Source organism: Jaculus jaculus, chromosome 7 (assembly GCF_020740685.1).
Source record: "Jaculus jaculus isolate mJacJac1 chromosome 7, mJacJac1.mat.Y.cur, whole genome shotgun sequence".
NCBI classification, from domain to species: domain Eukaryota; kingdom Metazoa; phylum Chordata; class Mammalia; order Rodentia; family Dipodidae; genus Jaculus; species Jaculus jaculus.
The window spans coordinates 2,914,439-2,942,045 of record NC_059108.1 but is presented as its reverse complement, the minus strand read 5'-3'; the positions used below and the strand labels follow the sequence as shown (position 1 = coordinate 2,942,045).

Sequence of the window (27,607 nt, the reverse complement as noted above, 5' to 3'; positions counted from 1 at the left end):
CGGGCTGAGCTCGCCGCGCTCGCCCCTCCTTCCCTCCCTCTCCCTCCTTCCTCTTCCGCGCTCGTCCAGGTCCGTGTCCCTCGCCGGTCCCGCTATGGCCGCGCTCACCCAGAACCCGCAGTTCCAGAAGCTGCAGCAATGGCACCGCGAGCACAGCTCCGAACTCAACCTGCGCCACCTTTTCGAGTCGGACCCGGAGCGCTTCCAACACTTCAGGTGCGCGCGGGGCGGCGGAGGGGCTCCCGGGGCCCCGCGTCGGGGCCGCACTTTGTCCTTGATGCCTCCTTGGGCCGGCGTGCTGTGGGCCCGGGGCTGCTGCGGACCCCGGGCCCGGCCTTCCTCGGGCTGCTCGCCGGGCCTCCGCCCCCACGCCCAGCCATTTGAGCAGGGACTGCGGACCGCTTGCGCAGCGGGCTGGGGAGGGATGCTCCTCTCTCCCCCGAGCCCCTGGCCCTCGTTGGCCTTGGGACCGATGGTCTGGCGGCTCGAGCAGGGTGGGCTCGCTGAGCAGATCTACAGGGAGCACGGGTTGAAGTCTGGAAAGAGGCCAAGGCCAGAGATCGGTCGGTGAAGGAAATGCTGGAAGGACTGTGGGACGAATTCTTGCACGGGGCATGCACCAGCTGCGTGCCCTATTGATGCTGGAGGACGGGAGCCCGTAGGATGGCCACCTGTGGCACCTCACTGGCAGGCCCCAATGACCAGCCTTCACCTTTGGATGGGTGCCTCAGTTAGTCGAGGCAGGGGGGGAAGCTCTGGAAAGGAGGGGTCATTCCTGGGCGCTGCAGAGGTTAACTGCGCCCTTTTCTGTCCAGGCCCAAAGTCTATCTACATCTCTGTTAGAGGAGCATGGCTTCTTCCACTAAAACTGCCACAGGTCAGCCTGGGCAGTGAAGCGACAGTCATTGCCTCTGTGCTGAGCAGGAGCCCTTTTTGGGTGTGGCACTGGTCAGGGGACTGGCTGGGAAGTCCTGGGGTGTGGCCAGCAGCTTCTGCATGTTTTTGCAGCTTGAACCTCAACACCAACCATGGTCATATTCTGCTGGATTACTCCAAGAACCTTGTGACGAAGGAGGTGATGCAGATGCTGGTGGACCTGGTAATGTTCTGATTGGGGAGCCTTGACCTGTGACCCCCTGGTGTGGCGGGTGAGTTGGGTTCCCAGTCCTTGAGCAAATGGACCTCTTGGTTCAGATTAGGGGCTGTATCCCAGAGGCCTTCCAGTACCTGACTTTTGAACAGACCTTCCCAGATAGCAGGAGAGGGACACAGGCTGTGAACATCTGTCAGCCCTGTGGGGGGACAGCACCCGACTTTATTTTGGGGGCTTGGACTTGTGGTGGCCCGAGTGGATGTCAGGCCTCAGTGTCTTCTCTTCCTAGGCTAAGTCCAGGGGTGTGGAGGCTGCCCGCGAGCGCATGTTCAAGGGCGAGAAGATCAACTTCACAGAGGTGAGCATATCTGGTGGATGTCAAGTTGCACATAGCCCTGAGGCCTCTTCCTTCCCTTTGGGGTTCATCTGACTGTTAGTATCACGGTGTGTCTTCACCCTTCTCTTAGGCAATGGTTTTGTTTTTAATGAAAGCAGTTTGGAGGTGGGGGTGGGGGTTGATCTGGGCTTTGGGGCGTGTCTTCTCCAAGACTGGCAGGCTGGGTTTGATGAGCAAATTAGAATGGCTTCCAGTGTCTGCTCAGGGAGGGGCCTGAAGAGAGAGAGATTTGCTCAAGACTTGCTTAGACATTTTCTTAGGAGAACGTACCTCTGCTGTGTCCTTCCAGCAAGTTTTACTAGTGACGTGAAGAATCTCTCAGAAAACCCTCCAGCCTCCTCATCAGTATGCAGTAGGAGTCAGTAAGAAGTAGTGGAAAGTCAGGACTTGGGGAATCCTCTTCCTGGCTTGCCATAGAAGCCTGAAGGCGTAATCAGTCACCTCCTTTCCCACACTGACTGTCTTCTTGCTTGTGAAGAGTCTGGGGCTTAGAGATCAAGCCGTGCTTAAGAGACAAGAGCCAGTAGTCAAGTGCAACTGATTTTGCACCTCTGGGCTCGTGTGAAGGAGGCTGCACACAAGGAGGGCTTCCTTCAGGGGTGCATTTGCCTATGGAACTAGCTGAGGAGTTGGGGTGAGCTCACAGAAAGCCCATAGTTGGGAACCCCTTTCTGCCCACCTGAAGCGTTTGCACCTGCGTCTCTCCACACTGCTGCTGGCTGGCATTGGCTGGGTGGCCATTTTACACTCGTGCTTGGCACCTGTTACGGCTTTGGGTCTGGTCTGGTTTTGGACATTTGGAAGTGATGCTGCTTGGAGAAGGAATCTTTGGTTGCCTGCCTTGCTCCAGAAGCTTTAGGACATTTTCAGAAGGTGCCTGAAGGTGTCAGGAGGATGAGGTTACATGAAGCTTGTGAACGCTGGTCTGCTGGAGGCATTTGTTTATTGCGTGTCTCTGACCTGTGTTGTAACCTGTCCACCTTTGCTGACTCTGCTTCTCCTGCCTCAAGCTGTTCATGCCCTGAGTTTCTTAGGCCCTCAAGGGCTGTTCCAGGCTTTCCAAGTCCCACTCTGCCCACCTCTTGCCAGTCTTCAGGACATGGGGATGGCACTGCCCAAGTGTCGCTCCTATTTCCCGAAGCACACAGTAGGCTCTCTGTACAAGATTGTGGTTCTGGATGGCTGCCTCCCAGCCTGCTTGCACAGTGTAGTGCTGAGCTGACTGGGGTGTAGCGCTGTGTACTGAACAAGGGCTTCTTCCTGCCCTGTCCCTCAACCCAGGACCGAGCAGTGCTGCACGTAGCCCTTCGGAACCGGTCAAACACACCCATCCTGGTGGATGGCAAGGATGTGATGCCGGAGGTCAACAGGGTTCTGGACAAGATGAAGTCTTTCTGCCAGGTAAGCAAGTGGTGGTTCAGGCTTGCCTGTGGTCACAGTGTGTGCTTTAAGGAATCTGGGAGGCTTTATTACTGGCTCCACCATTGACTTTTGTGTTATCCCTGAGATCTGTAATGAGACTCGAATTTCCTCTGGCCCTGCTCAGAGGGAGCCTACTGTACCAGTATGGTCAGCCTCTTTTCCTGAATTATGGATATCTAGACAGTTCATCCAGCGGTAGTAACCTGAAATGAAACTGAGGCCCCTGTGAGATGGGACAGTGAAGGAAGGAGACTTGATTTTTTAACCTTTTGGTCATATGCCCTAATTGCTTCATTTAGAATCAAAAGAAATGTCCTAAGTTCTTTGAAAGCAGGATATGGTGGCACACATCTTTAATTCCAGCATGTGGCAGGAGGATGGCCATTAGTTCAAGGCCAGCCTGGGCTAGAGAGACCATGCTTTTAAAAAAACGTTTTGGGAGCCAGGCATGGTGGCGTACACCTTTAATCCCAGCACTTGGGAGACAGAGGTAGGAGGGTTGCCAAGAGTTCAAGGCCACCCTGAGACTACATAGTGAATTCCAGGTCAGCCTAGGCTAGAGTAAGACCCCACCTCAAAAAAACAAAACAAACAAACAAAATAAAGTTTTGGGGCCAGAGAGATTGCTTAGTGGTTAAAGTACTTGTCTGCAAAACCTAATGACTCCAGTTCAATTCCTCAGTACCCACATAAGCCAGATGCACAAAGTGGAGTTGGTTTGTAGTGGCTTGAGGCCCTGGTATACCCATTCTCATTCATTCTCTCTGCTTACAAATAAATAAAAATATTTAGTCAGGCATGATGGCACATGACTTCAATCGTAGCACTTGAGAGGCTGAGGTAGGAGGATCACTGTGAGTTTGAGGCCAGCCTAAGATTAAATAGTGAATTCCAGGTCAGCCTGGGTACAGTGAGACTCTACTGCAAAAAAACATACAAAAAAAGCCAGGTGTGGTGGCAAATGCCTTTAATCCCACTACTCAGGAGGCAGAGGTAGGAGGGTTTCTGTGAGTTCGAGGCCACACAGAGACTAGGTCAGTGTACCTGCATTTAAAAAAAAGTTCTTTCCACTCCCAACCAGCTCTACAGAGGCAGCCTTTATTTATGAACTTCTTAAAGGTACCTGTGAGTAGCATATATATAAATGAGTATGTGAGTGTATAAGTGTACATCTAGGTCTTCCCCTTGAAACACATTTGCACATAAACTTATTTTCTACATTTTTGTAGCTTTTCTGGTTGTTGTTTTTTTTTTTTTTTTTTGAGACAGGATCTTGATTTATGTAGCTCAGACTGGCCTCACACTCACTATTGTAGCCCAGGAGACCTTGAACTCCTGTTCTTCAGACCTCCACCTCCCAAATGCTGGGATTACAGGTGTGTGACTCCTCAGTTTATGCAGTCCTGGGGATAGTACCCAAAGCTTTGTGCATGCTAGGCAAGTACTCTACCAACTGAACTGTGGCTCCTGCCCCTCCAGCTCCCTTGTGCAGCATCTTTACCCTTAGAGATGTGGAAGAGCTGTATCTGGGTCAATGTCAACGCACGTAACCACTCCACATTTTCTGTGTGTACATGTGGGGTGGAGTATGGGTCGCTCAGAGAAAAGTTAAATTTATTTACATCAACCACTGTGGCTTTAGTGTTTATCCCAGGGGTGATTCTGGAAGGGTCAAGGGAGATGATAAGGGTGTGTGTGTGTGTGTGTGTGTGTGTGTTAGGCAAGCTCTGAGTGATCATCTGGTCTGCTGTGATCACTCACAGCTTATCCCTGAAAGTGACAGCCTCCACGTGTATCTGGTCAAAGTCTGGTTACTTTGGCCAAGAGCCATTTTGAGAGCAGGAGGTGATTGTAATACTCATTTTAAAGGCGTGGAAAGCCTCCTGAGTGGACTGCCAGGCTGAGAAAGGCTGGGGATCCGGGTGGAAATAAAGATTCTAAAATGTCCCTTGAATGGTCAGACTATGTGATTTAGGGGTATGAGGCAAGTCATTCCCAGCCATCTTCTGGGAGTGGCAGCTGGCACACCTTTGGAGCCACATGCCCTATTTGGTCAACCGTTTTGTGCTTGGGCAGGCCAGGTGGACAGTGTGGCCTTGGTCATCTTATTCTGGTGCTGTTGCAGACAGCCAGCCCTCCCTCAAAGCTGGCTGCTGGAGTACCTGACTCAGACTGATGTGGTATTTATAGTTTAAGACATGCAGCCAGGCATGGTAAATCATGCCTGTAATCTCAGCACTTGCAGGCTAAGGTATTAGGATTAAGAGTTCCAGGCCATGCTTGCCCAGCATGTGCCAGACCCTGAGGCCCATTCTCAGTACCATGTAAACTGCATATGATGGTACACGCCTGTGCTCGCAACACTTGGAAGGCAGAGGCATGAGAGTCAAGGTCATCCTCAGCTATATGAGACTAACTCAAAAAAAAAAAAAAAAAGAAAAGAATTTTTTTTTTCTTTCTTTTTTCAAAGTAAGGTTTCACTCTACCTCAGGCTGTCCTTAAACTTGCAGCAATCCTCCTGTCTCAGCCTCTGGAGTGCTGGGGTTAAAAGTGTACAACACCACACCCGGCAGGTTTCAAAGTTTTAGAGCTACACGTTGGGCTTTATCTTTTTTTTTTTTTTTTGGTTTATTTTTATTTATTTATTTGAGAGTGACAGACAGAGAGAGAAAGAAGCAGAGAAAGAGAAAATGGGAGTGCTAGGGCCTCCATCCACTGCAAATGAACTCCAGATGCGTGCACCCCCTTGTGCATCTGGTTAATGTGGGTCCTGGGGAATCGAGCCTCGAACCACGGTCCTTAGGCTTCATAGGCAAGCGCTTAACCGCTAAGCCATCTCTCCAGCCCTTTTCTTTTATTTATTTATTTATTTATTTATTTATTTATTTATTTATTTATTTTGGTTTTTCAAGGTAGGGTCTCACTCTGGCTCAGGCTGACCTGGAATTCACTATGTAGTCTCAGGGTGGCCTCGAACTCTCGGAGATCCTCCTACCTCTGCCTCCCGAGTGTTGGGATTAAAGGCGTGCACCACCACGCCCGGCTTTCTTTTTTTTTTAGTACTTTATTTATTTGACAGAGAAAGAGGGAGAAAGAATGGGCACGCCAGGGTTTCCAGGCACTGCAGACGAACTCTAGACGCGTGCATCCTCTTGTGCATCTAGCTAACATGGACCTTGGGGAATTGAACCTGGGTTCTTTGGCTTTGCAGGCAAATGCTTTAGCCACTAAGCCATCCCTCCAGCCTGGGCTTTACCTTTTTTTTTTTTTTGGTTTTTTGAGGTAGGGTCTCACTCTAGTCCAGGCTGACCTGGAATTCACTATGGAGTCTCAGGGTGACCTCAAACTCACAGCGATCCTCCTACCTCTGCTTCCTGAGTGCTGGGGTTAAAGGAATATGTCACCATGCCCGGCTTCGGCCTCTTTTTGTAAAATGTATTTGAGAGGGACAGCATGAGCATGCTAGGACCTCCTAGCCACTGCAGACGAACTCCAGAAACACGTACCATTTTGTGCATCTGGCTTTACATAGGTACTGGGGAATCAAACTGAGGCTGGGAGGCTTTACAAGCAAGCACCTTTAACTGCTGAGCCATCTTCCCAGGCCCCTCTTTTCTTCAGGAGAGGGTCTTGCTAAGAGTAACCAAGCTGTCCTGGAATTCATGATCTGTTTCTGTTTCCTGACAGGTGGGATTATGAATGTACACAATGCCTGGTCTGCAAAGATTATTTCTCCCCTAGTTTCCAGTGATATCTTCCTGTCCTGTCTTTCCTTTAAGCCCATACTAGTAGCCTCCTTGAGTACTGTCTAATAATTTTAGGCTTTTACTCTGAAAAGGTTTTTTTTTTAATTTAAAATTTTTATTTATTTATTTATTTGAGAGACACAAAGAGGCAGTGAGGAAGAGAGGGAGAATGGGCACACCAATGCCTCCAGCCACTGTAAACAAACTCCAGATGTGTGCACCACCATGTGCATCTGTCTTTTGTGGGTACTGGGGAACCGAACCTGGGTCTTTAGGCTTCACAGGCAAGCATCTTAACTGCTAAGCCATCTCAAGCGCTCTGAAAAGTTTTTTGTCAACATTTTGAAGTTTTTTTTAAATTCTTTTTTGTTTATTTTATTTTATTTATTTATTTGAGAGCAACAGAACGAAAGGCAGAGAGAGAGAGAGAGAATGAGTGCGCCAGGGTCTCTAGCCACTGCAAACGAACTCCAGATGCGTGCGCCCCCTTGTGCATCTGGCTAACATGGGTTCTGGGGAATCGAGCCTCGAACCGGGGTCCTAAAGCTTCACAGGCAAGCGCTTAACTGCTAAGCCATCTCTCCAGCCCCATTTTTTTTTTTTTTTCCGAGGTATGGTCTCACTCCACCCCAGGCTGACCTGGAATTCACTATGGAGTCTCAGGATGGCTTAGAACTCACAGCGATCCTCCTACCTCTGCCTCCCAAGTGCTGGGATTAAAGGCATGTGCCACCATGCCCGGCCTCCAGCCCCATTTTGAAGTTTTTTTGGGGGGAGGAGAAGTTGGGGGCAGGGTCTAACCCTAGCCCAGTCTGATCCTAGGCTCATGGTAGACTTCCTGTCCTAGCTCAGCCTCCCCGGTGCTGAGAGTGCGGGCAGTGAGAGCCATGCCTAGTCCTTTAGGATTTTATTATGACTGCAGCTTCCTTGCTTTAGTGACTTAACCAGCGTAATGTGTGGCTTACAACAATGGTAAACATCTATGACTTCGTACAGTATCTGAGGCCCTGAATTGGGAAGGGATTTTCCTGCTTAGTCTTGGTTTGATGTTGACTTGCTCAGTGGTTCTCTAGAGGTATTGTGAATTCTGGAGGATTCTCTAGACAGGTGGCAAGGTGGTGCTGGCACAGTTCCTTGCTATACGGGCTTAGTAATCGAGGGCTGTTTGAAAATCTTTAGGGATTCCTTTACAGAGAGTAATCTGAGACCAAAGTCGAGGCTGCAAGTTCTTTGTGGCTGAGCTTCCAAGTTACATCTCATCATTTTTACAGTATTCATTTTGGGTACACACATCAGCCCCACTCAGCACAGATGAAAACTAGACACAGGGGTGTGAATACAAGAAGGCAAGAATCATAACAAACCTGTGATTTGAACATTTGGAGGATGAAGGAGGAGATTGCAAGTTCAAGGCTAGCTTGGGCTAGTAGCAGGACCCTGTCTCAAAACAAAACAGGGGTTGGGGATTTACCTCAGTGGCAAAACAGCACTTGTGTAGCATGTTCAAGTCCCTGGATTTTGACCCCAAACAAAACATTTGGACGTCCAAATGGGAGTGGCTGCTTGTACTTGGGCAAAACCTGTGAGGAGAGCTGGTATTGCACCCATAGTCTATAGCATGTTGGTTTCTGCTGAGAGCTAATCCTTGCTGAGCAAGTTCCGACAACCTTACTGTAAGGTGGGGATGGGATCCCCCTTCACCAGTGAGGAAATACAGGCCAGGTGCTTGTGACCATGGAATTCTGTGATCTCTGGGAGAGGCCCTGAAGGTTGGACTCAGGCAGAAAGAGTCATGGTTTTGAGCTGTGCCTTATCCATGGGCATTTGGGTTTATTGCATCTTCCTGCTCTGTGCCAGCGTGTTCGGAGTGGCGACTGGAAGGGGTACACGGGCAAGTCCATCACGGACGTCATCAACATTGGCATCGGAGGCTCTGACCTGGTAAGGAGGGCTCTGCCCCGGGATAGGGTGCGAGGTGGGAGCTGTGATCTGGAATCTTGCTCCCTGATTCCCCATTTCCTTTCAGGGACCCCTCATGGTGACCGAAGCCCTCAAGCCATACTCTGTGGGAGGTCCCCGTGTCTGGTTTGTCTCCAACATTGATGGGACTCACATTTCCAAAACCTTGGCCAGTCTGAACCCAGAGTCTTCCCTGTTTATCATTGCCTCCAAGGTATGGCACGGGGGTAGGCAGTGATGAGGATGGGTGATGCCCCTGGGCACTGGTTTGAATGAATGGGGCTTGATGGAGTAGGGCAGTACAGCCCCCTCAGACTGCTCCGTGTTTGGCAGGAAGCACAGCTTACCTAGTGAATGCCTAAGCTGCTTGATTTGTACCTTTGTCATGAGGCCACACCAACTTGTTTTATAGGGTCTCTGCTCAGCCTGGGACTTTTTCTTTCCGTCTTGGTCATCGTAAGGATTGAACCTTGGGCTTCACATGTGTGAGGCGGGTGTTCTACTGTGCTCATCTCCAGACACTTATCTGTCTGTCCATCCATCTATATAAACTTTAGTTTTTAAAAATCTATTTGGTTGAGAGAGAGAGAGAGAGCGAATGGGGGCACCAAGGCCACTGGCTACTGCAAATGAACTCCAGACGCACTTGGGTACTTAGGCTTCGCAGGCAAGTGCCTTAACTGCTAAGCCATCTCTCTAGCCCTATTTATTTATTTTGCTTTTTCAACATAAGGTCTCATTTTAGCCTAGGCTAACCTGGAATTCACTATATATTCTTAGGGTGGCCTTGAACTCATGGTGATCCTTCTACCTCTGCTGGGGTTAAAGGTGTGTGCCATCATACCAGCCACTATTTATTTTTTTATTTCTCTTTTTCAGTATGGAGGATCAAGCTCAGGGCCTTAATGATAGGCAAGTTTGCTACCATTGAGCTATATCCCCATCCCTTTAATGTGAGACAGGTTCTCACTAAGTTAATCAGGCCAGCTTTAAACTCACTCTTTTTTGTTGTTTTTTGTTTTTTTGTTTTTTGTTTTTTGAGGTAAGGTTTCACTCTAACCCAGACTGACCTGGACTTCACTATGTAGTGTCAGGGCAGCCTCGAAACTCACTCTTTAGCTAAAACAGGCCTTGAACTCTCTATTTTTGTGCCTGGGCATCCTGAGTGGCTTGGATTAAAGACGTATGTCAGTAGGCATGGCTTTGGAACTTTACTTTTTCTTGTTCCGAGGTAGAGTCTTGCTCTAGCCCACGCTGACCTGGAATCCACTATATAGCCTCAGGGTGGCTTTGAACTCTTGATGATCCTCCTACCTCTGCCTCCCAATTGCTGGGATTAAAAGTGTGTGCCACCATGCCCAGCTTCTTATAGCTTTATCTGTTATCTATCTACCTCACTCTCTACCTAATTCACTGTCTCCCTCCCCCAGAGTTGTGAGACAGATTCTCTTTAATTTTTTTCTTTTTGTCATTTTATTTATTTGAGAGTGACAGAGACAGAAAGAGTGAGAGAGAGAAAGAGAATGGGCGCATAAGGCAAACTCCAGACATGTGCACCCCCTTGTGCACCTAGCTAACGTGGGTCCTGGAGAATTGAGCCTTGAACCAGGGTCCTTAGGCTTCACAGGCAAGCGCTTAACCGCTAAGCCATCTCTCCAGCCCAGATTCTCTTTATTTTTTATTTAAATTTTTTTTATTAACAACTGCCATGATTGTAAATGATATCCCATGGTAATTCCTTCCCTTGCCCCACTTTCCCCTTTGAAACTCCACTCTTCCTCATATGCCCTCCCCCTCTCAATCAGTCTCTCTTTTATTTCGATGTCATGATCTTTTCCTCCTATTACGATGGTCTTGTGTAAGTAGTGTCAGGCACTATGAGGTCATAGATATTTTGTGTCTGGGGGAGCACGTTGTAAGGAGTCCTACCCTTCCTTTGGCTCTTACATTCTTTCTGCCACCTCTTCCACAATGGACCCTGAGCCTTGGAAGGTGTGATAGAGATATTGTAGTGCTGGGCACTCCTGTCACTTTTTCCAGCACCATCATACTTTCTGAGTCATCTCAAGGTCACTGCCAGACAGATTCTCGTTATATAGTCCAGGCTGGCCTTGAACTTGCAGTCCTAATTCCTCAGCCCACCAAGTGCTAGGAATAAGACGTGTGCACCACTCTGGGCTTGTGCTAGGAATAGGACGTGTGCACCACACTGGGCTTGTGGTTTGGTCTTTGGGTCTCAGAGGCGTGACCATGTATAACTTCTGTTATTGCTGCCCCATGTACTTCCTCTCATGTGTACAGAATTAGGAACCCACCTAAGGGCTGAGATAAAGCCTGGGCTAGGCTGAAGAGAACCCCAGGCAGGCTCAGCCCCTCAGTTGGGAGATTCCTGACCCTTGACCTGCAGAATTGGGCTGGGGCTCAGGCATCTTCCAGAGTCTTCCTGCCAATAGTAAAAAGCTCCAGGATTACCGAGTGCTTTGCTCCCACACACAGCTGTAGTGACTGGATGTGTGGGTGTGTATGCGTGAAGTAAATGTTGCCAGTGTACCAGATGGACACCAGGGTGGCCTTTGCTGCCAGGACCTGAGGTTCCCACCACCTTGAATTGGGGCTGATTATAGCCAATGTTCTCTGTTACAGACCTTTACCACCCAGGAGACCATCACCAATGCAGAAACGGCCAAGGAGTGGTTCCTCAAGTCAGCCAAGAATGTGAGTGGGCAGTAAGACCTCCTGCTGGTGGGTTGTGTGGTAGCCAGCTGGGAATAAGGGCAGCCTGCCTACCTCCCTCAGTGGCCCTTTCTCCTCAAGTTGGAAGCAGGAGAGGCAGCTTTTCTGGCACCTGCCGCTTCCTGTTGCGATGGGTCATCCCAGACTTTCTCAGCCCCAGGCAGAAATAGGCGTGACAGAACCTGTGCTAACTGGCTAAGGGATTTTCTTTTCCTTCCTTCTTTTCATTATTTTTCACTTTTGTTGTGATGGGGCTAAGGCTCTCTTGAGGTTTCTTGGCCCTTGTGGATCATGTCTGCCCTGGTCACTGGTCACACCCATTCTACACAGTAGTCATTTCATTCTTGAGCCCTTTATGCCATGGAGTGGGATGGGCAGGCTGTCCTGTGAAACCTACCTTTGTTTTGGTTGGGTTGTTTGGTTTGAGACAAGGTTTTTCTATGTAGCCCAGGCTGGTCTTGAACTCATGGCAGTGCTAGGATTGCAGGCATGCTCCACCATGCCCCACTCCTCCTGCCTCCTTGACCTTATAAGGGCTACTCCACCAGCCTCCAGCCAAGGAGGAGATAGCACTCACTCCCACTTAGAGCCCTGCCTTCTCCAGGGATAGGAGGGTCCCCACCCTTGGATCGTCCTCTTGACAGCTTTTGTGTAACTTGCCACTGTCTCTTGTAGCCATCTGCAGTCGCGAAGCACTTTGTTGCCCTGTCTACCAACACGGTGAGTGCATGGTGACGCCCAGACCGCGTCAAGGGCTCAGCCTCTCCGCCTCCATTGGAGGCTGATTCCCGGGTCTGTGGTGGTATCCCTGGTTGGATCGCTGGCATCAAGGGCTCACTACCAGCCATCCTGGCCTTTTCAACATTCTCCATCCAGGCACTGCAGCCCTGAGGAGGGACATGCTGGGGTTGGGGTTACAGTGATGCCACCCCATCTCCCAAGCCTGATTCCTAGAACATTCCATGCACATGACCTCTCCTAGCCTCTGGCACCCTGCCACCAGCCTCTCTCCATGTGGAACGTGCCATCAGTTGGGTCCCATTTCTTACTTAAAGACATTAAGCCCCAGTGAATGGATGTGGTGGTGATGGGATTAGAGCCCAGGTCACCTGCCGTCAGCCTGGCCTTGAGCGTTCATGAGGTAGGAAGGGGGTTCAAATCTCAGTCAGGCAGAGCGGGGTGCTCCCGTGAGCACCTGTACACCTGAGTCCTGCCATGTGAGGTATGTTTTGCAGGTCTGTGACAGAGCTGGGAGCCCCACCCAGTGCCTCCTAACCACGCTCCCTCCCTCCACCTCCAGCACTGCTTAGAGGTGGGACTAGCTGGTGGTCTCAAGGCGCTGATCCCAGCACCTTTTGCATCTCCTGTGGGGCTCTGCCTGCCCAAGAACAAACTCTCAGTGGAGTCAGGCTGGGCAGCTCAGGCTGTGTCACCTGGCCTGTGGAGTGGCCTCTGCCCATGCTTGAGCTTCAGATATTCTGGGGCATGTTTCCTTATATCCCTCTCTGTGGATGGGTTGCCACCTTGGCAGGAGGTTCTGTAGATACAGGGCACCTGGTATGCTGCAGTTGAACTGGACTGGGATGCACCTCCTGGCCGCCAGATTCTGGTACCACCCTGAACTCCGAGGCTGCTCCACATGATTCTGGGGGAGGTGAGGGGCCCTCTGGTCATTCAGCACCACTCCTCACCTCCTGCCCTTGTCCTGTTAACAGATGTTTCCTCTCCTCTCTCTCCCTTTGCACTTTGCAGGCCAAAGTGAAGGAGTTTGGAATTGACCCTCAAAACATGTTCGAGTTCTGGGATGTAAGTACAGGCTCACTTCTTGTGCTTTTGCTGAGTCACGGTTGTTAAATTACAGAGAAGGGGACTTTGAAATCAGGTCAGCATTTATTAAGCACTTGCTGTATGCCTGCCTTTAGGAAAGGCAGAGAGAGGCCCTAAGAGAGGGTTTCAGGATAACAACAACTCAGCCAGACAGAGGGCTTTGAGTTTGTAAGGCTAGGTGGCACGCCCCTGGTGTCTGCCAGCAGCCCCACTGTGGGGTAACCAGAGCCACCCTTACTCTCTCTCGACTGATGTGAGTTATTCTCAGGGATGACCTTTCTGCTGCAGCTATAATCTGTAAAGGCCAAGGGGCATCAGGGTGGAGCAGGATGTGGGACCTGGTAGGCAGAGAAGGAGCATCTGGAGGGTGACAGGATGGCCTGGGCCAGGGCAGCTACAGAGCACACCTCGCCCAGAGCTGCAGCTGCAGCCCCCCCCCCCCCCCCCCCCCCCCCGTGACAGACACAGAGCACACCTCGCCCAGAGCTGCAGGCTGCAGGCCCCCCGGTGACAGACACAGAGCACACCTCGCCCAGAGCTGCAGGCCCCCCAGTGACAGACAGTCCCAGGGACTCGCCGGCGTGACTAGGAGCCTTCCGTGCAGCTGCGGCAGTGCTGTGGGAAGCCGCGAAGGCCAGAGGTGCAGGGCCACCGTGTGCTGTTGCAGCTTTGAGTGTAGCGAGTGTGACTGGGCAGAGGTGCAGCCCTCTAACACACGGGGTGGGGGCCACATCCAAGAGAGTGTCACCCATTTGGGCATCTTCCAACTGACCCGTGGGCTGGAGGCTGTTTCTTGTGGGTGCCATCCACTCATGTAACCTCTATGGAGGTTCTAAAAGCCTTTTTTTAACTTTTCCTTTTTTGTTTTAGATTTGTTTTTTTCCAGTGCTTAGCATAATTGAGCCCGGGGGTCTGCCCATGCTAGACAAGCACTCTGCCCCCACGCCAGGCTTGTGAAGAAGTTTTGAGATAGGCTCTCTTATGTAACCCCGGCTAACATGTAACTCACTGTGTAGTTCAGGCTGTCACTGAACTTGTGGTCCTCCTGTCTCAGTTTCCCAAGTGCTGGGATTACAGGCATGCAACACCCACCACACCTGGCCTAGAAGCCTTTTTCTACATAGGGGGGAGTATGCAGCCCCAGTGACCCAAGCCATCACTGTTAAAATGAGTTAACTCCTTTCTAGACCATGAGTGGTTGCTTATCATACTAGGGAGGTTGAAAAGAGGAATGCAGATCATTTTTTTGCATCCTCTGGTGCAGATTTGGGATACTACATGCCTGGTAAAGAAGGGGAGAAGGATTTGGCAGCTGAGCAAGTGATGGCCAGGGCTGTGTGAGTTCCTGGCTGCTGGGAGCCCTGGTTCTATCAAGTGAGTTAGGAGACAGGGTAGGTGCAGGTACGAGGCCCTGGTTCTGTCAAGTGTGTGAGGAGACAGGGTGGGTGCAGGTACGAGGCCCTGGTTCTGTCAAGTATGTGCGGACACAGGGTAGGTGCAGGTACGAGGCCCTGGTTCTATCAAGTGTATTAGGAGACAAGGTACAAGCAGGTAGGTACGAGGCCCTGGTTCTATCAAGTGTATGAGGAGACAGGGTACATGCAGGTAGGTATGAGGCCCTGGTTCTATCAAGTGTGTGAGGAGACAGGGTACATGCAGGTAGGTATGAGGCCCTGGTTCTATCAAGTGTGTGAGGAGACAGGGTACATGCAGGTAGGTATGAGGCCCTGGTTCTATCAAGTGTGTGAGGAGACAGGGTACATGCAGGTAGGTACAAGGCCCTGGTTCTATCAAGTGTATGAGGAGACAGGGTACATGCAGGTAGGTACGAGGCTCTGGTTCTATCAAGTGTGTGAGGAGACAGGGTACATGCAGGTAGGTACGAGGCCCTGGTTCTATCAAGTGTTTGAGGAGACAGCATAGGTACAGGTAAGAGGTCCTGGTTCTGCCAAGAGTGTGTTGAGATAGGGTAGGTACAGGTATGTGGCATTGGTTCTGTCCAGTGTGTGAGGACACAAGTTGGTACAGGTATAAAACCTGGTTCTGCCAAGTTTGTGAGGAGACAGTGTAGGTACAGGTACGAGGCCATGGTTGTGTGAAGTGTGTGAGGAGACAGGGTAGGTGCACTTACGAGGTTCTGGCCCTATCAAGTGTGTCAGGAGATGGTAGGTACAGATTGAGGCCCTGGTTCTATCAAGTGTGTGAGGAGACAGGTTGGTACAGGTACAAAGCCCTGGTTCTATCAAGTGCCTGAGGAGACATGGCAGGAACAGGTACAAAGCTCTCATTCTATCAAGTGTGTGAGGAGACAGGTAGGTACAGGTAAGAGGCCCTGGTTCTGCCAAATTTGTGAGGAGACAGGGTAGGTGCAGTACAAAGCCCTGGCTCTATCAAGTGTGTCAGGCGACGGTAGGTACAGATATGAGGTCCTGGTTCTACCAAGTGTGTGAGGTGACATGGTAGGTATAGGTACGAGTCCATGGTTCTGTCAAGTGTGTGAGGAGACAGATCAGTACAGGTATAAGGCCCTGCATCTGCCAAGTGTGTGAGGAGACAAGGTAGGTGCAGGTACGAGGCATTGTTTCTGTCAAGTGTGTGAGGACACAGGGTAGGTACAGGTACGAGGCCCTGGTTCTATCAAGTGTGTCAAGAAACAGTAGGTACAGGTACAAAGCCCTGGTTCTGTCAAGTATGTGAGGAGACAGGGTAGGTGCAGGTATGAGCCTCTGGTTCTATCAAGTGCCTGAGGAGACAGGTAGGTACAGGTAAAAGGCCCTGGTTCTGCCAAATTTGTGAGGAGACTGGGTAGGTGCTGGTACGAGGCCCTGGTTCTATCAAGTGTGTGAGGATACAGGGTAGGTACAGGTCAAGGCCCTGGTTCTCTCAAGTGTGTGAGGAGACTGGGTAGGTTCAGGTATGAGGTCCTGGTTCTATCAAATGTGTCAGGACACAGGGTATGTACAGGTACGAGGCCCTGGTTCTGTCAAGTTTGTGAGGAGACAGGGTAGGTCAGGTACGAGGCCCTGGTCCTATCACGTGTGTGAGGAGACAGGGTAGGTGCAGGTACGAGGCCCTGGTCCTATCACGTGTGTGAGGAGACAGGGTAGGTGCAGGTACGAGGCCCTGGTCCTATCACGTGTGTGAGGAGACAGGGTAGGTGCAGGTACGAGGCCCTGGTCCTATCACGTGTGTGAGGAGACAGCGTAGGTACAGGTAAGAGGTCCTGGTTCTGCCAAGAGTGTGTTGAGATAGGGTAGGTACAGGTACATGGCATTGGTTCTGTCCAGTGTGTGAGGACACAAGTTGGTACAGGTATAAAACCTGGTTCTGCCAAGTTTGTGAGGAGACAGTGTAGGTACAGGTACGAGGCCATGGTTCTATCAAGTGTGTCAAGAAACAGTAGGTACAAGTACGAGGCCCTGGTTCTGTCAAGTGTGTGAGGAGACAGGGTAGGTGCACTTACGAGGCTCTGGCCCTGTCAAGTGTGTCAGGAGATGGTAGGTACAGATTGAGGCCCTGGTTCTACCAAGTGTGTGAGGAGACAGGGTAGGTGCAGGTATGAGCCTCTGGTTCTATCAAGTGCCTGAGGAGACATGTCAGGAACAGGTACAAAGCTCTCATTCTATCAAGTGTGTGAGGAGACAGGTAGGTACAGGTAAGAGGCCCTGGTTCTGCCAAATTTGTGAGGAGACAGGGTAGGTGCAGGTACAAAGCCCTGGCTCTATCAAGTGTGTCAAGCAACGGTAGGTACAGATTGAGGCCCTGGTTCTACCTGTGTTTGAGGAGACAGGGTAGGTGCAGGTACAAGGCCCTGGTTCAACCAAGTGCGTGAGGAGACAGGGTAGGTACAGGTGCAAGACCCTTGTTTTGGGCTGGAGAGATGGCTTAGTGGTTAAGTGCTTGCCTGCGAAGCCTATGGACCCCTGTTCAAGGCTCAATTCCCAGGACCCATGTTAGCCAGATGCACAAGGGGATGCACGCGTCTGGAGTATGTCTGCAGTGGCTGGATCCCTGGCACCCCTATTTTATATATATATATATATATATGTGTGTGTGTGTATGTATGTATGTATGTGTGTATATATATATATATATATCTGTCTCTCTCTTTCTGTTGTTCTCAAGTAAAAAATAAACAAAAATTTTTTCCCGGCGTGGTGGCACACGCCTTTAATCCTAGCCCTGGGGAGGCAGAGGTAGGAGGTTCACTTTGAGTTCAAGGCCACCTTGAGACTCCATAGTGAATTCTAGGTCAGCCTGGGCTAGAGTGAGACCCTACCTCAAAAAAAAATAAAAATAAAAAAGACCCTGGTTCTATTAAGTGGATGAGGAGACAGGTAGGGGCAGGTAAGAGGCCCTGGTTCTATCAAGTGTGAGAGGAGACAGGTAGGTACAGGTGTAAGGCCTGGTTCTGCCAAGTTTGTGAGGAGACAGGGTAGGTGCAGATACGAGGCTCTGGTTCTATCAAGTGTGTGGGGAGACATGTAGGTTCCGGATACGAGGCCCTGGTTCTGTCATATGTGCGGAGACAGGGTAGGTACAGGTACAAGGTCCTGGTTCTACCAAGTTTGTGAGGAGACAAGGTAGGTACAGGTACAAGGCCCTGGTTCTGTCATGTGTGTGCGGAGACTGGGTAGGTGCACTTATGAGGCTCTGGCCCTGTCAAGTGTGTGAGGAGACTAGGTAGGTTCAGGTATGAGGTCCTGGTTCTATCAAATGTGTCAGGACACAGGGCATGTACAGGTACGAGGTCCTGGTTCTGCCAAGTTTGTGAGGAGACATGGTAGGTGCAGGTATGAGGTCCTAATTCTACTGAGTGTTTGAGGTGACGAGGTAGGTACAAGTATGAGGCCCTGGGTCTGTCAGCAGCTGAGGAGACAAGGAAGGTACAGGTCAAAGTCCGGCGGCATCTGTCATTGTCTGAGGAAACGGGGTATTAGGCTTTGGCTCCATGTTCAAATTGGTGAGTTTGAATTGGGTATGAACACTTGTTCTGGCTATGTCTGTGGAGGCAGAAACTGGCATATCTATGAGGCACTGAGTCCACTCTTTCTGAGGTAGCAGGTAGGCACAGGTAAAAGCACTTGGTCTACTGCTTTCTGAGAACCTGGTATTGGGCACAGGTTTGAAACTGTGAATGAGGAAACAAATTAAGTACAGGTATGGGCTCTGTCTCAACAGAGAAGGCAGGGGCTGGCCTGGGTATGAGTCTGTGGGCCGTCGAGATTGATGAAGCACGTATAAGGCCTCTGCTCAGCCGTCACTGAGGAGGAAAGGACTGGCATAGGTCTGCCAGGAAGACAAGACCAGCCATGGTAATGTCTCTGGTTGAGTCTGTAGCTCTGGTCAATCCCAAGTGGGGTCTGGCTTGCTGGTCAGCCCAGTGTTGCCAGCCCCTGGCCTGCTGTCTTGCTTGGCAGAGGTATGTTGTGCCTAGGCCCACCAAGCTTCACCTGTGGAAGAGCAGCCGTCCAGGAACTAGTGTGTGGCAGGAGGGAGGGAGGGTAAGTTGTGCCATTCCTCCTTCAACACTTTTTCCTTCTCTTCTAGTGGGTAGGTGGACGCTACTCACTGTGGTCAGCCATCGGGCTCTCCATCGCCCTGCATGTGGGTTAGTATGTGTTTCTGAAACTTGCAGTGTCCCTTCCTTCTTGGGGTATTGAGGTAGGGATTGTGTCCCTGCCAACGCCTCAGGCTGCTGACCTCCCTGCTTGTGGCTGGAAACATTTTTAGTTCTGGGATAAGACCCAGGTTTTGGGTCTCAGATGGGCCTTTCTCATGGCTCCTCCCAACGATGGTCCCATCCTAGGCAGAGATAGATCACTTCAACCTCGCACTCAGGGCCATCTCTCGTGAGAGGCTTTCTGCCGGCCTCACTTGTCACCACGTTGTCTTCTGGCTCCATGTGCAGCCTTTCCTGCTTCCAGAAGAAGCTGTGCTCGTGGGTTGTGGTCCTGCCCTTCCTTTTTTGGTTTTGCAAAATAGGGTCTTGTGCTAGCCCAGGCTGACCTGGAATGCACTGTGTAGTCTCAGGCTGGCCTTGAACTCACTGTGATCCTCCAGCTCCGCCTCCCAAGGGCTGGGGTTAAAGGCGTGCGCCCCCACGCCCGGCTCCTGGCTCGCTCTGTTACTCCTGCTTTTGTGTTGCAGGTTTCGACAACTTTGAACAGCTGCTCTCAGGGGCTCACTGGATGGTGAGTGCTGTGTGGGTCCAGTTCCTCTCCCCGCCACCCCCCCCTCTGACACCTGCTCAGCTCCCTCCTGTCCTCTTATTTCAGGACCAGCACTTCCAGAAGACACCCCTGGAAAAGAATGCCCCCATCCTGCTGGCTCTGTTGGGGATCTGGTACATCAACTGCTTTGGGTGTGAGACACATGCCATGTTGCCCTATGACCAGTACCTGCACCGTTTTGCTGCCTACTTCCAGCAGGTGGGCCATGGGGACGGCAGTATCTGTGGGGCTAGGGAGGTCCAGTGGCTGAGGTTCCATCTCCTCAAGCAACTTCTTGTCCCCTTGCACTTGGCAATGGCCAAGGTCCATCCTCACTCTCAGTTTCCTGGTACAAAATAACCTGGACCTGTTGGATCTGAGTGTGTGACCACTGCAAAAGGGCACATGACTAGCCGGATGTGGTGGGACACGCCTTTAACCCCAGCACTCAGGAGGCAAAGAAAGGAAAAGGATCGCCATGAGTGGGAGGCCATTCTGAGACTCCATAGTGAATTCCAGGTCAGCCCGGGCTAGAGTGAGACCCTACCTTGAGCAACCAAAAAAGATGAAAATAAATTAAAAAGCATGACTGGCTAACATGGTGCCCTGGCCATCTACTCCCAAGTGTGTGACTCCTAAGATATCACTTGAGGGGGCTGGGGAATGGCTTAGTGGTTAAGGTGTTTACCTGCAAAACCTAAGGAACCCAGTTCAATTCCCCAAGACCCACATAAGCCAAATGCATAAGGGGGCACATGCGTCTGGAGTTCGTTTATAGTAGCTGGAGGCCCTGGTGTGCCCATTCTCTTTCTCTCTGCCTCTTCCTCTCTCTCTTTCAAATAAATAAAATATTGCCAGGCGTGGTGCCGCACACCTTTAATCCCAGCACTCGGGAGGCAGAGGTAGGAGGATAGAGGTAGGAGGATTGCCATGAGTTCGAGGCCACCCTGAGACTCCTTAGTGAATTCCAGGTCAGCCTGGGCTAGAGTGGGACCCTACCTCGAACCACCCCCCCAAAATAAATAAAAATTTAAAAAAAATACAATATTTGAAAAAAAAGATACACTTGATTTGCCTGCATGGGTGTGATCCAGTGAGCTGGGACTCCTATGGCTGCTCTGCTTCTGTTGTGTGAGACAGACTCACACTGCTGCCCGCGTGGGCCAACACACTCTTACCCTGTACAGAGCAGGCCTTCTTGTCAGATTCTGTAACCCTTATACTACGTGCAGACCTGTCCCTGCCCTGCAGTGCAGGCCTTGTGCCTCCCTGGGTAAACTTCAGCAAACTTTCACCTCACCTGAGGGTTGGTACTGCCTGTGAAGGAGCATCAGTGCTGCCCAGTCCCAGCCACATGGATGAGGGTGGCATGACTGAGTCTAGGTGGGGATCCAAGGTCCGGTTGCTAGCCAAGGTGGAAGCACTCAAAGGACACATGAGCCAGGTGTGGTGGTGCATACCTTTAATCCCAGCAGAGGTAGGAGGATCCCTGTGAGTTCAAGGTCCGCCTGAGATGACAGCGAATTCCAGGTCAGCCAGGGCTAGAGTGAAACCCTACCTCAAAAAAAAAAAAAAAAAAAAAATCAGTTGAAGATATATATATATATTTTTTTCTTCTGTTTTGGTGGTAGGGTCTTGCTGTATCCCACACTGACCTGTAATTCACTATGTTGTCTCAGGGTGGCCGTGAACTCATGGCGATCTTCCTACCTATGCCACCCAAGTGCTGGGATTAAAGCTGTGCACCACCATGTCTGGCTAAAGATTGTGTGATCTAATTTGGGTATATATATATATATTTTTTTTTTTTTGGTCACCCAGGCCAGCCTCAAACTCTCACCTCAGCCTCCTGAGTGCTGGGTCCCAGGTGTCCACCACCAGACCTGGCTTAGTTCTGTTTTCAGTTTAATGTTTTGTTTTATGCTAGGGATTTGTTTTTTATATACCCTTTTGTTTATTTGCCAGCAAAGAAAATTTGGGCACACCAGGGCCCCTGTGAGTGAATTCCAGATGCATGTACCACTTTGTGCATCTGGCTTTATATGGATACTGGGGAATGCAACCTGGGCCAGCAGGCTTTGCAAGCAAGTGTCTTTAACCACTGAGCCATCTCCCCAGCCCAGGATTTCTTTCTTGTCTTGGGCTTTGTGCGTACTTATCATGTGCACTATTTGTAGAGAAGGCCCTCCTCCTACTTCAGACCCCCTTACCCGGGCCATGGGCCTTCCTGCAGGCTGGTCTAAGCCTAGCTCAGGAGACTGGACATACATTTGCAGGTCTCTGTTGTGAGGCTGGGGCATATCAGGAAGAACTTGGATGCAGTACATGGAGGAGCAAACTCTGCATAGAAGGCTGAATTTCTGTCCTTGTTCCAGGGTGACATGGAGTCCAACGGGAAGTCCATCACCAAGTCTGGAGCCCGTGTGGACCACCAGACCGGCCCCATTGTGTGGGGGGAGCCAGGGACAAATGGCCAGCACGCATTTTACCAGCTTATCCACCAAGGTAGGGCCCATCTGTGTAACAGTCTCTGGGCAGGGCTTGTGCAGGGGGGGATGAGGAGGGGACGGCAGGGATTCCCAGTTAGGGCAGTGCCTTCCTGTAGGCTGTGGGAAGCTTGCATAGGTCAGGGCTGCATGGATGACCACAATGCCTTTCCCAGGTACCAAGATAATACCCTGTGACTTCCTCATCCCTGTTCAGACCCAGCATCCCATACGGAACAGTTTACATCACAAGGTAAGAGCCCCATCCAGACCTTCCTCATGCTTCCTCAATCCTCCTAGGCCTCTTGCAGCCTTGCTTTGCTCACGAGTTATGTCATTTCTGCTGCTGTTGGCAGATGGCCACAGATTTGTGGCTTAAAACATCATTTACCATCTCGGTTTCCAAGGTGAGAAATCCAGCAGCCCCTGCTTGGGTACCTGCCTGGTGAAGGTTTACAGGCTACCTATTCGCTTTTGGGGACCCCGGTGATGTGCTTGCTCATTCAGGTTTCTGGAAGAATCAATTTCCCTGTGGATAGCCAAGGTCCTAGTTCTTTTTTATTAGTTTAGGATTTTTTTTTGGGGGGGGGAGCCAGTCTTTGAGACAGTCTCACGTAGCTGGATTCAGTCTCTGTGCAGTGAAGGATGGCTGACATTCTGATTCTCCTCCTTCGGTGCTGCTGGGGTTACAGGCATGTGCCACCATGCACCGTTTATGAGGTGCTAGAGATGGAACCCAGAGCTTCACGCATGCTAGCCAGGCACTCTACCAACTGAGATACATCCCTACGCCTGGTCTTTCATTTAATTACATCTGTGTGTAACAGTCTCTGACAACTGCATATGAACACCAGACAGTTACACTACTTTTTTTAAATTTCACATTTATTTATTTATTTGAGAGAGCAAGAGACACTGGGCATGCCAAGGCCTCTAGCCACTGCAAACAGACTCCAGACTCAGGCACCATCTTGTACAGCTGGCTTATGTGGGTACTGGGGAGTCAAACCTGGGTCTGTAGGCTTCCCAGGCAAGGGCCTTCCTTAACTGCTAAGCCATCTCTCCATTCCCTTGCTCCACTTTTTTTTCATGCTTTATTTATTTATTTATTTTTCTTTTCAAAATTATTTATTAACAACTTCCATGATTATCAACAATATCCCATGGTAATGCTCTCTCTCCCCCCACTTTCCCCTTTGAAACTCTATTCTCCATCATATTCCCTCCCCCTCTCAATCAGACTGTCTTATTTTGATGTTGTTATGATGGTCTTGTGTAGGTAGTGTCAGGCACTGTGAGGTCATGGATAGCCAGACCATTTTGTGTTGGGCTGGGGGGGGGGTGGGAGCATGTTGTAAGGAGTCCTACCCTTCCTTTGGCTCTTACATTCTTTCCACCACCTCTTCCACAATGGACCCTGAGCTTTGGAAGGTGTGATAGAGATAGTGCAGTACTGAGCACTCCTATCACTTCTTTCCAGCACCATGATGCCTTCTGAGTCATCCCAAGGTCACTGCTATCTGAAAAGAGAAAATTTTCTACCAAAAGTGAGAATAGCATCAATATAAGGCTATGAACATTAAGTGAAGTGCTTACTCGGCAGTTTGATAAATATAGTATATATATTTAGCCAGACAGCAGCAGATGTTACACCCCTAGGGCTCATAACTACCCCTGTTTTAGGTTTTCAATATCAGGGTTATATTCCCTCCCATGGAGCGGGCCTCCAGTCCCTAATTGGGGCAGTTGGTTTCCACCATGACAGACGTGCCACTGTTGTACCGGTTGGCTCATTTGGCCTGGCTGATCAAATATAACGCTTTGCAGTGTCCTCTGTTGAGTATCTTCACTGGTGATTTCTCTCTGTCCCATTGAACTGCCTGCTGAATGGTTTCTTCTAGCTTTCTGTCTACTGGTCTACATGGAGGAGGTTATCAGCTCAATTCCAGCAGGATTTCTCATTGGCCTTGCAGCCCAAGTATGTGGAGTCTTCAGCAATAGGGTCTTGCCATCTATTCCTGGTGGGAAACCAAGGGCCTCAGCAATGGCCTATAATGTTTTGGGGGCATCAGAGACCTCCCTGGCCAACAACTCACTGGAGGTATCCCATCCCTGGCACTGAAAATTTTGTAGCAACAATCTATGGCTACTGAGTGTTCCACTGTCCAAACAAGTAGGTTTCCATATGATTTATTTATATCCTCTTAGATTTTGATTAGCCCTCCCTCCACCTTTCCTGTACTCAATCTCTTCCCCTGACCTCACTTAGGCCTTTTCACCCCCATTAATCTATTCTTCTACTTACATATATACAATACCACCCTATTAAGTACCCCCCCTCCCTTCCTTTCTCTTCCCTTAATGTCTCTTTTCTAGCTTCCTGGCCTTTGCTACTGAGTTGTCTTGCTACTCACACAGAAGTCCAGTCATCTGTAGCTAGGATCCACATATGAGAGAGAACATAGGCGCTTGGCTTTCTGGGCCTGGGTTACCTCACTTAGTATAATCCTTTCCAGATCCATCCATTTTCCTGAAACTTTCATAACTTCATTTTTCTTTACTGCTGAGTAGAACTCCATTGTCATTATCCACTCATCAGTTGAGGGACATCTAGTTTCCATTTCCCAACTGCAGTGAATTGTTGCACCACTTCTTTGCATCTGACTTATGTGGATGTGGGGGAGTGGACCCCAGGCCAGCAGGCTTTGCAAGCAAGTAAGTGTCTTTGTAACCACACAGAGCCATTTCACTAGTCCTCCCCCCCCTTTTTTTTTATTTTTGTTGACACTTTCACTCATGGGTCTGTTTGAGACAGGGTCTTACTGTGTAGCCCAGGATTGCCTGGATCCTTCTGTCTGAGCTTCCTGAGTACTGGGATCTTGCAGGCATGTGTCACCACACCCAGCTGTGTCGGATGCAGTATTGCTTTGAATAACCCGAGATGCACCTAGAAAAAAGGTGATGCCTCTCCCAGTTAAGCCTTATAAGATAAATGTTGACAGTCATATGGGACCCTTGAAAAGCACTGCCTATTCCTTAGGTGTGGTGGTAGGTATATATCTGAAATCCCAGGTACCTGAGTGGCTGAGACAGCAGGATCAATACTTTGGGGCCAGGGGTTGGGGAGATGGCTCAGTGGTTAAAGGCACATGCTTGCAAAGCCTGCCAGCTTGAATTCAGTTCCTCAGCACCCACATAAAAGTCAGACAAGGGCTGGAGAAATGGCTTAGCAGTTAAGGCACTTGCCTGCAAAGCCTATGGACACATGTTTGCCTCTCCAGATCCCACATAAGCCAGGTGTACAAGGTGACACAGTGCACAAGGTCACACATGCTCACAAGGTGGTGCGCCTGTCTGGAGTTTGTTTGCAGTGATTGGAGGCCATTGCTGGCAGTTCTCTCTCATTAAAAAACAAGGGGGGGGGGCTAGAGAGAGGGCTTAGTGAAGGCAAAGGATCTAGGTTCAATTCCCCAGTATCCACGTAAGCCAGATGCACAAGGTGGCACATTTGTCTAGAGTTCCTTTGCAGTGACTGGAGGCCCTGGCATGCCCATTCTCTCTTATCTCAAAATAAATAAATGAATAAAAAATATTAAAAAAAGAAAAAGGCTGGGCATGGTGGTGCATGCCTTTAATCCCAGCACTTGGGAAGCAGAGGTAGGAGGAGCACCATGACTTTGAGGCCACCCTGAGACTACATAGTGAATTCCAGGTCAGCCTGGGCTAAAGTGAGAAACTACCTTGAAAAAGAAAAAAGAAGAAGAAGAAAAAAAGAATGGCACACATATCTGCCATTCATTTACAGCATCAAGAGGCTTTGGTGTGCCCATTCACACATACACATAAAGTCAAATAATTTCTTGTTTGTTTGTTTTTCAAGACAAGATCTTGCTCTAGCACAGGCTGACCTGGAATTCAGTATATAGTCTCAGGGTGGCCTTGAACTCAGCAATCCTACCTCTGCCTCCTGAGTGGTGGGATTAAAAGTATGTACCCCTATGCCTGGCAAATTTTTTTTTCTTTAATTTGGGGCCAGCCTGGGCAACTTAATAAGAACCTTCCTAAAGAAAGGGGGGTGGCTGGCGAGATGACTCAGGTCAGAGTGCTTGATGTATAAGCATGAAGACCTGAATTCCATCCCTACCAACCTTGTAAAATGACAATCAAAGCCACACATGCTGTAACCACCAGCACTTAGGTGAGGGTTGGGGTGGAGACTAGAGAAGACTGGGGCTTGGTGGTCAGCCAGGCTAACGGAGAAAACGAGTAACAGCAAGTTCCAGGTTCAGTGATAGACCCTGTGTCAGGAAACAAAACAGAAGAGGAGAACTGAGGACCTCCTCTGGCCTCCGTGTGCATGTGCGCGGTATGCACATCTACACACAAGTGCACACACCTTCATACGAAGCACCGGGATGTAGCTCAGCAGTGTGCTTGTTTGCTGCGCATGAGGCCTGGGAAGACAAAGGGTAGTTAGCAAAGTTGCCATCCCTCTGTGTCTTCATGCACCCACTAGGCTCCCTTCACTGCAGCAGCACTAGACAGTAGTGGCTCAGATGGGACTAGTCCCAACACAGGTGCCAAGCAGTCTTGCTTCTGCCTGCCACATGGGTGTGTTTCCCGGTATAATTGGATTGTGTCTCTTCTCAGATCCTCCTGGCCAACTTCTTAGCCCAGACGGAGGCCCTGATGAAGGGGAAGTTACCAGAGGAGGCCCAGAAGGAGCTCCAAGCTGCAGGAAAGAGCTCAGAGGACGTGAAGAAACTGTTGCCACACAAGGTCAGCAAGTCCTTGTGGCCAGCTTTAGGGTGGCATGCCAGAGCCCTAGGGGTGAAGTTGAAAGGCCAGGGCTGGAACTCATGCTGTACTTGGCTTTGTCCTACAATTGGTTAGTCTGTCTACCCAGACCTGCACATCTCAGCCTCTGGGAAAAGGGTGTCTTCACTCTCCCAGAACTTTGGGAATCAGGGTTAACCTGGTGACATTTCTTTGTTTCTGAAGGTTTTTGAAGGAAATCGCCCAACCAACTCTATTGTGTTCACCAAGCTCACACCGTTCATTCTCGGGGCCTTGATTGGTGAGTGGTGCAGGGGCAGCAAGCAGCCTGGGCTGACGGGGTGGCTGGGGGAGGCTGACAGGAACTCCCCCTGTCTCTGCAGCCCTGTATGAGCACAAGATCTTTGTTCAGGGCATCATCTGGGACATCAACAGTTTTGACCAGTGGGGGTGAGTCTCTGGTGTGGAGGGTGGGGGGTGCCTATGGGTAGACAGGAAGGTTTCACTATCATCACTGCACTTTTGCACCCCTTCTTGGCAGGGTGGAGCTAGGGAAGCAGCTGGCCAAGAAAATCGAGCCTGAACTTGAGGACAACACTCCAGTGACTTCTCACGATTCTTCCACCAATGGGCTGATCAACTTCATCAAGCAGCAGCGGGATGTCAAAACGGAATAAACTCAGCTGCAACCCCCTGTTGTGACCAGTCCTTCCTGTCCCTCCTTGCCAGTCTGCACTGCATGGTCCTGACCCTCCCTGCCCAGAGCACCCCTCTGGTTGCAGACTTGGACCACAGGTCCTTCTAGGGGAAGCTGGTGTGAAACCGCACGCACCCCTACATGTCCACGCTCCCTGTCTTAGAGTCGGCTGAAGTACTTCTGTGCAGCTGACCGCTGCTCTTTGTTTAGGGTTCACCTCTCAAGTAGAATAAAGATCCCCAAAGAGGGAGTGGGCGTA

At 50.2% G+C, this 27,607-nt stretch overlaps 1 protein-coding gene across 1 annotated transcript; it reads left to right on the top strand.

Annotated features, from left to right (window-relative positions):
- The first annotated feature begins 8 nt into the window (after nucleotides 1–8).
- Nucleotides 9–27,607, top strand: Gpi (glucose-6-phosphate isomerase). The gene is made up of 18 exons (XM_004659950.2): nucleotides 9–216; nucleotides 1,009–1,099; nucleotides 1,383–1,451; nucleotides 2,772–2,891; nucleotides 8,516–8,599; nucleotides 8,685–8,831; nucleotides 11,261–11,332; nucleotides 12,026–12,070; nucleotides 13,103–13,156; nucleotides 18,728–18,788; nucleotides 19,328–19,371; nucleotides 19,456–19,608; nucleotides 21,765–21,894; nucleotides 22,052–22,128; nucleotides 26,526–26,654; nucleotides 26,877–26,952; nucleotides 27,035–27,101; nucleotides 27,193–27,607. The coding sequence occupies exons 1-18, from the start codon at nucleotides 95–97 to the stop codon at nucleotides 27,326–27,328; spliced, it is 1,677 nt and encodes a 558-aa protein (XP_004660007.2). The 5' UTR covers nucleotides 9–94; the 3' UTR covers nucleotides 27,329–27,607.